Here is a 13397-nt window from a genome sequence, read left to right as displayed (position 1 = left end):
GAGGAACCACAAACCAAAACCTAAATAAAATTCTAATTTTGCAAAAAAAAAGCACTACGAATAATGTTGAAAATGAAGAAGGATGAGTCAGTGAAAAATAATTTCACTGAACTAAATATTTTAACAGTGCATAGCCTTTATATTTTAGAATGTGTTATGTATGTTAGGACCTATCAATCTAAATTTAAAATTCATTGTGAAACCCATACTTACAATACTAGAACAAGAAGGAATTAGTAATACCACGACACAATTTAGAATTTTATACAAAAAAAACTTCTTATGCAGGAATAAAATTTTTTAAGTCAATTCCAAAAACAATAACAAGAGTTGAAGATATTAAGAAATTTAAATCAATGTTAAAAGATTATTTAATTAGAAAAGCATTTTATTCATTTGAAGAATTTTTATTCAACAACATGATCTACTATAATCATCCAATTATGTAACTTAGTTGTAGTGACACTATTTATTGTACCCATGTACATAATTTAAATAAAGATATTTTGACTTTGACTTTGACTTTGACTCTATTTTTGGCTTATAACGATGTACAATGTTCTATAAACAGGTTGTAACCTACCTATTGCAACTCAGACCCAATTTTATTAATTATCACTTAGAATAGTAGATTTTATTATTAGGAGGAAAAGTGGTTGTTTTTGGTACGCTATCTTGTTTTACAAATGAGGTGAAATTGAAATCAGAAATACGATTAAGCGCCTAAAGACACTTTGCTCAATGTGATAAACAATTCTTTTTATCAAAAAAAGTAAAACAAACATGATTTATTTAATTTTTATTACATAGTAACTCAAAAAAGTAATACTGTCCAAGTTAAAATATCTAAAAGAACTGTGTTTTTTTGCATTTCCTTAACAATAACACAGTTTTTTTTTTCTCATTTAAGCCTCAGCATCAGCTATGTTGGCTTCGAAGTGCTCTGGTTTTTTATTAAAGTACAAAGTACATGATTGGACCTCCCCGGGATTTGAACCCGTGATCTCTCGGTTAGAGAGCCGAGACTATAACCATTAGTCTATGGAGGAGGACAATATAACAAAGTTTGAGATTAGAACTGAAAAATATTAATTGTGTGCCAGCTGATTTTTAGATCTCTGTTATAAGGTAATGATAAACAATCACTTTAATGGGCAACTCTAAGTTGCAAAAACGGTTGTTATTTGTGCATTATATAACAAAATCATCTTCACTCATGAACAAATACATATATGAAGCTGATGGAAGTTTACAATACATATATTGAATTATACCTTCCTACGTCATAGACAGATATATTAGAATGGTAGACTTTGACAAAAAACGCCAAATACAGTTATATCCGATATTATAGATTATGTTTCATGCAGATTTTTAGTACACAAAAGGCCTTTGAAATGCCTGGTGCACGCTCTGTGCTTATCGCGGTTGCCGAGGAAGTATTTATAAACGACCTTCACTCTGCGATAGGGGGAGGAGAGAGCCCTTTGTCTAACTCCCACCACCTGCTTGTCAGTTCTGCATCTCCTACACCTTTTCAGTTTAATTATGATTTACAATGAAAGTAAAATTTATTTGAAATTAACAGTTTCATAAATAGTTTTTTTTTATTTTTATCAATTAACACGCTAATTTTAAGTAAAATGCCGTTTTTACTTTTTTTTTGCTTTCACCTTTTATAATTTAGCCTACTATTTATATTCACCTATGCTTTAAAAAAATTTAGTTATAATAAAAGTTTGCTTTGAACCTAAAGAAACTAAATTTTTTTACTTGTCTTGGCGTTATAGGAAAGTTAATTGATTTATTAGTGGCGTGCGAAGGGTTAAATCATGTACATAAAAATTAACTTATAGCACTGAAAGTTAATGATAATTTATAGGTAAGTTTATGTCCGTTTTACTTACTTGTCTCCTCGGAGTTAACAGTAGTTCCTCCTTTGCTGATGGATCTTCAAATTTACCTGCACACACCATTACTGACTTAAACTCACTGCTCAAATTACTGTCTATAATCTACAAAAAAGAGGTATAATATTTGTCTCCTGATAGATTTAATGATCAATAATATAAACTAATTCACAGAAAAAGACACAAATTTAGCATAAAATAACAAAAAATTAAGATCTTAATGAGCATGTATCCCAGCTGTGGAATTACCTCCCTATGCATACTACCATATATGCATGCATTTTGTGCTTTATCATCGTAGACAACTGGAATGCTTGCTTTGTGTTTGGTATTAAACTGTTGGAAAGACATTATGAATCCTGGTAGTGTCTTTTGTTTTCTCTTCATATGTTTTGTATCATTGTACACATTAGTTTCTTTAAATTGTGTCATCTAACACAGCACTTGTACTTTATTTTACAGGATATTTTTTGCGTTTTTATGTATTCAAAGAGAAATGGAATGATAATTTACAAAATAGAAAAACATATTGTTATGGTGGATTCTTTGGTTATTTTGTTCTTTAGTGAAATAAACCAACAATGATTCTCTAATCCAGAAATCTATTAATAATACAGCAGATGATGTAAGACCCTTCCCGGGCCAGCCTTAGCTTCAGACAGATGCCCTTCTTCCGTTGTGGGTTGTAGAGCCAAACCTGATCACTGATGTTAAATGTGGACGGAAGCAGCCAGGTCATAGCAAGTCGCACTGGCAAGATGATCAAATGTTGTCTGAAGAGATCAAATGTTTTGTAGTTTGGGTGCCTCTGATGTCGAAACAATACGGGGGAGGGTTTGTTTTGAGCTTCTTCGTTCTTTGTCGCTGTCTATTATTGGATCCCTTCAAAGGAACATGATTCCAGATTTCAGGAGTCAAGTCTGCAAGAGCATCACATTTCAGATGCTGCACATAAGAGGAAGGTTAACTGGAGCTAGACTCAACATAAGCATTGAATGAGTCCTTCCCACCATAGTCGTGTTATGTGAAGAACATTTTAAATATTAAACTTCCACAAGCTAAATTTTGGCCTAAGTTTTTACAGATGATTAAATCAATGTTGAATATTTATTGTTCAGTAAATAATTAAAAATATTTAATAAATGCATTTGTAAAGTAACTTAATAAAATTAAATTAAATGAAGGATTACTCTATATCTGGAACACAATTTAAATCAAATGTATTAACATAAAGGTTTAAAGGTTTAATATGTATATAATTATAAACCTTTTAAGTTAACACTTTTTTTCATTATTTAATATAATTTTTAAAAGTATATTTTTTATAAAGTATTCTATAGTATATTTTTTTAATTATATAGATATTTATCAAACACTTTTCGAGGCTACATCTCTAATAAAGGTTTAAATTATTTATTCAAAATATGAAACATGACTACTGTCAAAATGGTGAAAGTTAAAGCTTCCACTGTCAACACAATCTGTACGTAACTTTATATTTTTTATACAAGCAATGTGTACATAAATAGTAAGTCACCCATAACTGAGCTTTAATATGTATAGAACAAAAACAATATTCTTTAGGTTTCAAAACACAGTTTAGTGATGTAAAATAGTGATTTCTACTTATTTTCACTTTAACATAACATCAATTTATTTTGTTAATTAATTTTGTTTTCTTTAAATACAAATGCATAAATATCTATACAATCATTTTAGATTTATTAAATGAACTGGTTTTCTTTTGCGATCATTGAACAGGTTAGCCTATATATTTTTTTTAATAATGATAATATCTTTTGAAATTAAATAATTATTTTTTCTTACATCTGTTTATCGTGTTTGACTCAACTATGTTCCAAGTTTAAAACTGATTTTATTCCAGCAAATTATTACCTAAAATCATAACATTGTCATATTTCCACTTACGTTGCTTCCTTGGAGATGGAGAGGATTCATCATCCGAAGAGTACGGTGGTATTACCTCAGGTGTAAAACTACGAGGACTTGGAGGTGGTCTGTAAGGAGCAAAACACAATTTAGCAACTAAATGACCGACATACAATTAAATAATTGTCCAAAAACTGTATTTTTTAATTCATTTAGTGTGCACAACTGTCAAGCGAAGAAGTACACTCTTGCAAGTTTCAAATGCAATGACAAAAGTTTTAAACAGTACTCTAACTATTTCTCTAAATACATAAAGTTTCATATATACATTCAATAAATTTGTATGAATGGCAATAGTTTCATTTAATTTCAATACTCCGGCGGGACTTGAACCCAGATCTCTCACTTGCTGGATGAGTGTGCTACCACTACACTATTTTAATGTTCACAAGCAAAGAGACAACAACTATCTGAAATTTAATTTAATCATTTTTTGAGACAATCAATTCTAAGCTAACTTTGTAACTTTATTTGTCCACTGTTAAAAAGGAAGACATTTCAAATACGCAAAGTAGAATATCACATTGAATTAAAACTATACAAGAAAGACAGGATTAGGGGTTAAAAGGTGTTATCTTCCATTCCATGCAGAGGGTATATTAGAAACATGCTAAGATGCATACCCAATTGGTTAGTAAACAACACCCAATACGGATATTGTAGTTTTGTAGTTGCATTTTTGAGAATATCCAATCAAGTAAAGATAATAAGGTGACTGAAAATGGAATTTCTGTTAAAAACCAAACTTTTATTACTCATGAGAAGTAGAAAGTTGTTTTCACTTTTAATACATATATATATATATATATATATATACTTTTAAATATATTGAGTCTTGCACAAGCCGAGATATAATTTATATAAATGTAAATTACTATGCTTTACAAAAACACACACTACATAGCAATAAATTAGAACAAGACAATGACTATCAAGCATGAACTACAGAGGAACATGATCTTAAGAGGAAACAGTTAGCTAAATGTACAGTTCTATGCTTTACAAAAACACACACTTCATAGCAATAAATTAGAACAAGACAATGACTATCAAGCATGAACTACAGAGGAACACGATCTTAAGAGGAGACAGTTAACCAAATGTACATTTCTATGCTTTACAAAAACACACACTACATAGCAATAAATTAGAACAAGACAATCACTATCAAGCATGATCTACAGAGGAACACGATCTTAAGAGGAGACAGTTAACCAAATGTACATTTCTATGCTTTACAAAAACACACACTACATAGCAATAAATTAGAACAAGACAATCACTATCAAGCATGATCTACAGAGGAACACGATCTTAAGAGGAGACACTTAACCAAATGTACATTTCTATGCTTTACAAAAACACACACTACATAGCAATAAATTAGAACAAGACAATCACTATCAAGCATGATCTACAGAGGAACACGATCTTAAGAGGAGACAGTTAGCAAGCCGATGGACCAAGATCACAATACACTCAATGAAACTTACGCTCATCCGTATCCACAGTTTGTTTTCCATTAAGTCAGCTGCTAAAACAAACACAGTTATTTGAGATATGTTTGAGATTGTTTGGAACGCTGTTTCATTCATGTCACTAACCTATATATTATCACATGAATTTATTATATTTTACACAGTATAATAATTATAACAAGTTTGGTAATTTAATACACCACAAATCATTAAAATCCATTTCAAGGCGATTTTTCATTGACTATGTGGATATAAGAGATCTGTAACTTATTAAAATTCTTAATGAAAACCTGATCATTCCATATTGTGCACAGTTCTATTACCAGTGGCTATCATATAATCATGAGCTTGATAAAGCATTTAGCTCAACATCATGACAATAACAATTATGACAAACCATTTCTGTTATTAGGAATGATCAAGTGACAGATTTTGATGACAATGGCTTAAAAAAGGTGACTGTACGTTATGATACATATCCTAATATTGAAGAAATTGTGTTGAAAAGTAGACTGAGATAGGTTTAGATTTTTATATTAAAGCATTGTAAAAATTTATGGTTTTCATTAATTTCAGATTGTATTTAACATCTTCACTGCTGCATGAGACATGTAACAACTAATAAGAGAGCTATGGTACATATCTGCCGTAGTCAATATGTTTTAAAAATTCCCTAATATGAAATGTGTAAATTTATCTCTGCTTAAAAAAGTACAACATATTTTCTAGATCTAGAATTACTTACGTCAATGTTGTCAAAGCCATTATTTCACTATTTGAACTACATATTAACTCCTCAATCTTGTCTGTAAAAAATAAAACAAAAATATCACTTTATGTGTTAAAAAGAAAGAACAATACATTGTTTTATAATTAAATGAGATTCAAATGCAGAATATTCCGGATTTACACTCAGAGAATGTAATAAAAACCAATGGAAATATTTTTGAATGTTAAATATCAGTGGTGTAGTAGATCCTGAGCAGACTGGCGTGATGCTCCGGCACAGCTGTTAGTGTCACAGCGTCGCTCTGGTACTTTTAGTTGCAGCACAGAATTCCAGCAAGGGTTTTGAAGGCAAAACTAAAGGCGCTAAGAAAAATATTTTTGAACACAAACAATCAAAATTGTGTGGATCAAGTATAAACTCCATGAATGAATGAATACTATACTCAGATCTTGTAACGACAAAGACCATTTTTCAATGAGCACACTTTATTGCTCAAAACGATCACCTGTAAAATGACTATTTTACAAGGTTTGCTACATATACAAAAGCTAAATGGAGTAGATATTGGTATAGGCTTTCATTCACAATACAAATGAAAATAAAAATTGTGCATTTTAAGCAATGGTACTTCTCTGGTAAAAATACCCTTGATATCAATCCACTAATATCAGTTCTAAATCAGTACTAATTATTTACTGAAAATTTGAGTTCAATAAAGATCGGCTATCAAGTACGTTATTTTTAGAAATAGTTTAGCTTGTTGATCAAAAAGCTGAGTCTGTTTTTTAGTGTACACAGTTTTTAGTGTACACCTTCAGAATACAGTTTTGACGATGAATATTAAAACACAACTTGATTCAGTCATTACGAACTTTGTCTATACAGTAGACAATAGTCACACAGAAGACTTATTGCTCTCTTACCCTATAGTTATTATATTTATGCATTAACGATCCTCTTGGTTGATCAGCACCTATTCTGAACCACCATCTTACTTCTCTCACTAGTCCATGAACCCTGGAATGTATTCCAGCCAACCCTAAGTAGTCTGAGGTTCTGCGGCAATGAGATCATAACGCACCCTTCGCACCGAAACACATCACAATATACTCCTGTGTATTGTGCACTGGTATAAGGGTAGACTAATGAAATTGCTTTCATATTACTACTCATTACTATTGAACTCCTAATATTTCAACTCATACCTACATTTAAACAAATTAACCGGCCTTACACTTGTTGAAGGTCACCTGCATAACAAATACCCTGAATTTTCCCATATCACAAGTTTAATTTGGTGATCTTTGTAAATATTTTATTGAATATTAATTTTTGAAATAAATAATTAAAACCTTTATTCTGATTCTAGAGTCAGCAGAAGACAGTGGGAGCTATTATTTTGTTGCCTATTTATTTTTATTAAATATTTTTATAAAACAGTAAATGTCTCATTACAGAGCTAACATAAGTTAAAGAGTTAATACCATAAATCAACTGTTATTTTTTCAAGATATTAAGTGTACTGAAAGGATGTTTCAAAGCCCCTCAATCAACATCTAAACTGTCATTCTTTGACCAGCCAAACATTATGGAAACATTTGAGACAGTTGTATAGTACATCTAAATACAATTGTTATTTCTACAGTATTATATCAGCCCATATTTACCTAATACTTCTGTGGCCTTGAAGTGATGAACAATGATGATTCCCAAAAGCATTTTGGTATGAACGTTCAAAGCAGTACCTGGATGTCTCTGAAGGATTCGTAACACATAGGGTTTTATGTTTTGTCCTATGCCCATGAAGTGTTTCAAGTTTGTACTGAAACACATCAAACAATATTGTACATAAATATATATTTGCTATCAAATTGACATCCATTACTGATAGATTACTTAGAAATGAAATGGGCCTTTGTTGCATAGGTGTAAGCCATTATTCTCAGTGGGAAGTTATTTTAAAAATAAGAACATTACCATGAATATTTTTTGGTCCATCATAACTTCACAAAAAAAGGAAAGTTGCGGAAATTTATAAAAACCCGGTGTTTTTTACATTTTAAACGTTTATTTAAGATTTATGTGCCTTAAATAATACCCTTTAACATCTTTTACCCATTTCAACAAAATTGCACTTCTTTATCTGGCAACTATTATATATAGAGATATTGTAGTCTGTCATATTACCTACGATAACCTAATAAAATTTATAATTAAATCACCCTTTTAAAACAAACATTGACTTTATGAATTTGAACAAATTCCTGAACATTAATATAAGTTCCTCTTCTGATTTTATTAATCTTTAATCCTACTCCAAAGTGAATTTTCATGGTTAAGAGAAGAAAATGTCTCTCCAACATCAGCATTACTGAAATATACAAGAATTAGCCTTCTGGTTATAAATTTAGATAGGCTGTAATAGCATCAATTTTAAGGCTGAGAATGAAGTAAGAAATAGTAAAAAAATGGTGATAATGTCGAAGAAAGTCTGATGGATGTTAATGACAGTAACTAGGTTATGAGACTTACAACATAAATTACTACTCAGTCAAAAGAACTGTAAAATTATAGTTTTATGTATCATTAATTGTTAATTTGTATTTGTACTTTCAATATTTATTTTATGTTGTCTCATAACTTGGTATTTTTTATAACTTGGTTCCTTCTATCTTTCATTTGTTATATTATAAAATGTTGTTTATCACTTATCATTTATTTTCATATATTCTTTCATTAATTCTTTGAATTTTGAATTATGTTTTAATTTATGAACTTAAGAAGTTTTTGATTTCTTTTTAGTCTAATCATGATACTATTAATCAATTTTTAACAATGTAATATAAAGATAATAATAACAATATAATTATTTACTACCAAACATATTAAAAAGATGTTTTTTTATTAATTATGTCACAAATTTAAAATGTCAATATACTCTTGAAAATGTGTAAATATTTTGAGAACTGGTATCCATTTGGTGTGGTGTGGTCACTTTTTTCGTGATAAAATTATGTTTTAAAATTTAAAAACTAAAGAAAAAAGCAGATACCAACTAAAAACATGTTTCTGTTGATTTAAGTGATACAAAAATGTTTTCAATCTTCTTATCCTTAAAAAAATAAAGTTCAGGAAAATTACAGTGGGAGTCAAAATGATATTAATTGGAGCCAATTACTATAATTACGAAATTTAAACAATTTGAGGAATTGATAGTTGAGAAGTCACACATAGTTTGTTAGAAGTTCTAATCATCCCATAAACACTGGCATCTATTGAAAAAGTACTAGCGAATTGAAAAATACGTTCAGTTCCAGTTGATCAATTGTGTAATAACAGACCACGCTGGATATTTTAATTTGAAATGCTTTTCATTTTGCTTAAGGATACTCCAAATCAAATTATATAATTCATTTTTAAATGAGATGAATAAATTAACTAGTTTTATGATGACAGATTTTATTATGGCCCACTTCCTTGACATTATGCAAAGTATATTTAAATTGCTAAAGCTTTTCAGGGTGTAGATATGTGAACTAAGGTACCAAAATTTAGTTATCAGGGTTGGTGAAAAAATCACAAAAAATACCTAATGCCAATATATTATTTTAGGCAAAGGACTAAAACATCATTAAAAAGAAGTATAGTAGTGCAATGCTTTTGTTACAGCATTGAAGTTGAACAAAATTGCTTTGGTAGTCTGTGCTAAAACAGATTTTGTAATATAAAAATAAAATTTTGTTTTTAAATTCAACATTGAACAATCAAAACAGCAAACTAGCTTTGTAAAAGTGCAGATGTTATTTATTTGAATAAAAATCTATTTAATAGCCTAATCAAACCCTAAAAGACTGAAAACATTCATTTGCCACCCTAAAATGTTTTCAAACTAAACAACAATATCGCCTCAATCTGCGTTTTCCTTGTTAATAATTTTTAGAACTAGCAAAAGAACTTGCAAAAGTGAATTGAATTTGCTATAAAAATACATTTAGAATAAGACAATCCTCCAAAATAAGACAAAGTAAAGCAATAAACATAATGTTTGGCATTGTTTATATGAAAAATTCAAAAGGTAAAATTCTTCAGAGAAAATTACAACAAACGTAAAACAATCTTACCTAAATTACTTTATTTTAATGATACATACCACAATACTCCCAGGGATGGCAGGTGTACTTTGATAATTTTTTCTTTTTTCTTCTTGATATTTTTAATATCAGGGAGTAAAAACAGGTATTTGAATTCATCCTGGTAAGGTGCGTTTCTCAAAGTTCTAGCAATTTTCCAGTCCATCTTAAAGCACCCCCAAAATGTCTGAAAAGCAAATTTGTGATACATTTTTTAGATTTTGAACTTTAATCAAATAAAATATTATGTCAATTTGATTTTCGTTCCCTTATCACTCTGGTTCTGACAATGGCTAAATTCATACTAGGTGCACATATTCAGACACAGGGGTATTGTACACATACTAGTTACACACTTTTGATTGTACAAGGCGCATTTTTTAAAATAAGTACAGTTTTGAAATTCCGTTGCTACAGTGCTATGGTCGGTGTTCCACGCATGCGTGCTGTATATCTTCGTCTGCTAGCAAGCCACAAATACAATTACAGCAAAAATCGATTGACGTGCCTCAATTTATAGCATTGGATCAGTTATATCTTGTGTAACAAATACAATCAAAGGCTTCACACAGGATGTAGTGAATTTTATTAAATATTTTCATCATCTTTCTCTCACATAGTAATGAAAAGTAGATTTTTATAATACAGGGTGCTTATAAATGAATCTACAGAATAACAATATTGTTTAAATAAAATTAAGTTAATTCAAACAAAGTACAATTATTTGCATAGTGAGTAATGATACCAGCATGAACAATGGTGATGATCAAGCATTTATTGTGTTAATAATGTATTTTGAAACCACTTTTACTTAAGTAATGGCCACAATTACAATGACGATGTAAATGTGTTATTTGTGTCAAAAGGTGTCTGACACGTTTATCCTTAAAAATAGTAAAAAGTAATTAAATGTTACACTGTTTTGTTTCTTACATTTTATAACTAAACATAGCCTTTCATATACATAATTTTTATTCATCATTAAATTATTACTTTTCAATATATAAAACCAGCTGAACTATACTGTAATTTTAAATACCTATAACATCATTTAGTTTGGCATTTTAGTTTCAGTAGCCTAGTTTTAGATAATCATGAATATCAATGATTCAACTGTCATGGTGGCTGCTTATTATACTACAGCAACTAAACCATAAAAATAAACCGTAATTAGGACAGGTAATAGGAAAGGTTTCATTTAAATAATAAGGAAACAATAACAATAAAACAAAAATCTTAAAACCAGGAAAACAAAGTTAATTACCTTTCAATGGAGTATTATTTAGTTTTCTAAAGTAAACTATAATTTTTATTTATATGATGTTACTCTACAAATTGTGTTTACAGTCAATACAGATGATTAGCCTAAGTTATCGTTCAAATTAATTAATCAGTATTGATTGATTATATTGATTATGCAATATTATTTATATTGGTAGAAAATAGTACTAAATGTAATCCATCAGAAAATGTATCTCTTATTCTTCCCAATTCTTTAGTTGACACACAACACATTAAAAACCAATAAAAAAATAACATAGAGAGTCCTTATAAATAAAACATTTGTAAATATTTTTGTGGAGTAGACCTAGAGCAAAGAATTTCATTTGTGAACACAAGAGTTAATGCTATGACACTTATATCGTAGGCTATACTCTATAACACATATTGTGAGTTTTATAAATCTAGTTTTAGAAAAAGTTCATCAATCTTGTAGTTTTTAGTTCAAGAGCACCTAACTGTGGGAATTCTTAAATGAAATTGACCTAAATATGAAGTTCTTAAATAAATCTTGTTGATTACTTTGATTAGAAGTCATTTTAGTTTTGTAGCGTTTCACCCATAAATGTATTAAAAAATTCAAAATAAAACAGTAAAGTAAGTATAAGCTTATCTGAAGTTAAATTTATTAGTACTAGTAAAACTGTCATAATCTGTCAACAGTGTTACATGGCATATGCTGTATATGAAGAATTTAAATAGCCTAGCTTAACATAATATATAGCTCAATTTGTAAGCCCTACAAAATATTTAAAAGCTGTAGTAATTACTGTTTTGTAATGAAACTTATAGGAATGTAATACTAAAATGTTTAAGTTAATTTGGAATAATAAAGCAAGATATGAAACTACTTTTAGAAGAGATGAAATCAAAACAAATATTGAAAAAATGTAGACAACTAAACTGCGAAATATGAATCACTGAGACGTTTCCAACTAAAGAAATGAAAGTAAGCTATTTTACTTACATTGTGTACGTCTCTATTCCAACAAAACTACGAGAGACAATAAACAAATCCACTTTTATAATTCTATTTCACTTCACTGTTTACTAGCAGTAGCAGAAGAAACGGCACAACAGAGTGCAGACGCAGTTTTGGCGGGTATCTTGGCACCAAGGCGGCGTTTCAAAAACACAGAGTAAAACATTGTTTGTTATAGTTTATACACTACACAAAATAATATTTCCTACTATCTCATCGTTAAAGATACCAAACAATTAATTGTTGTGTAAAATAATATGCTCTGATGCAAATAAATATGTATTACATATAATAATAGTGATGTTGATAGTGTTATTTATATAAATAAACGTATTGAAGTTGCGAGCCAATTCGTTTTCAAACACAAAGGGCACCTTTAAACAAAACATGAATAATGTTAATATCGTATAGTCCTGGATTTATTTTCTATACAGAATCATATATATATATATATATATATATATATATATATATATATATATATATATATATATATATATATATATATATATATATTGATTATATATATACAATATATACATTTCTTTGTCTTTTAAGCATCAGCTTTAAGCTTTGCTAGCTTTGATGTACACTGGTATTTATTAGCAAAGTACACTAATCGTGCCTTCTCCTGATTGGACCTCTCCGGGATTTGAATCCGAGATCTCTCAGTTAAAGAGCCAAGACTATATTCATTAGTATACGGAGGAGAACTAATATAAACTTGATTTAAACACTACAGGCTAGAATAATATTGTTGGTAAGTAGTAACTTATATTGACAAATTTAAGATATAAGTGTTTTTATTTCTGTGGGAACGTACTTTGCACTTAATATGGAATTCCTCATTTAATATGGAAAGAATAATTGCCCAAAACATAAAGAAATTTAAATGTTTTAACAGTGGACAGAGTTGAATATTTTGAAACATTCAAT

The 13397-nt window shown here is 29.3% G+C and overlaps 1 protein-coding gene across 1 annotated transcript in view; it reads right to left on the bottom strand.

Moving 5' to 3' along the window:
• The window catches only part of LOC124358159, a 33640-nt gene extending 21092 nt beyond the window's left edge, over positions 1-12548 (bottom strand). Inside the window, exons 1-6 of the mRNA XM_046810453.1 lie at positions 12447-12548; positions 10219-10385; positions 7736-7890; positions 6084-6144; positions 3840-3928; positions 1908-1963 (exon numbers count right to left, since the gene is read on the bottom strand). Coding sequence (XP_046666409.1) covers positions 1908-1963; positions 3840-3928; positions 6084-6144; positions 7736-7890; positions 10219-10364 — 507 coding nt within the window. The 5' untranslated portion in view covers positions 10365-10385; positions 12447-12548. The remainder of the gene's footprint in view (positions 1-1907; positions 1964-3839; positions 3929-6083; positions 6145-7735; positions 7891-10218; positions 10386-12446) is intronic.
• Between the last annotated feature and the right edge of the window lie 849 nt (positions 12549-13397).

The sequence above is a fragment of the Homalodisca vitripennis genome, chromosome 3, assembly GCF_021130785.1.
Source record: "Homalodisca vitripennis isolate AUS2020 chromosome 3, UT_GWSS_2.1, whole genome shotgun sequence".
Classification (NCBI taxonomy): domain Eukaryota; kingdom Metazoa; phylum Arthropoda; class Insecta; order Hemiptera; family Cicadellidae; genus Homalodisca; species Homalodisca vitripennis.
The sequence above is the reverse complement of the archived record's forward strand: the minus strand, read 5'-3'. Positions and strand labels throughout refer to the sequence as shown.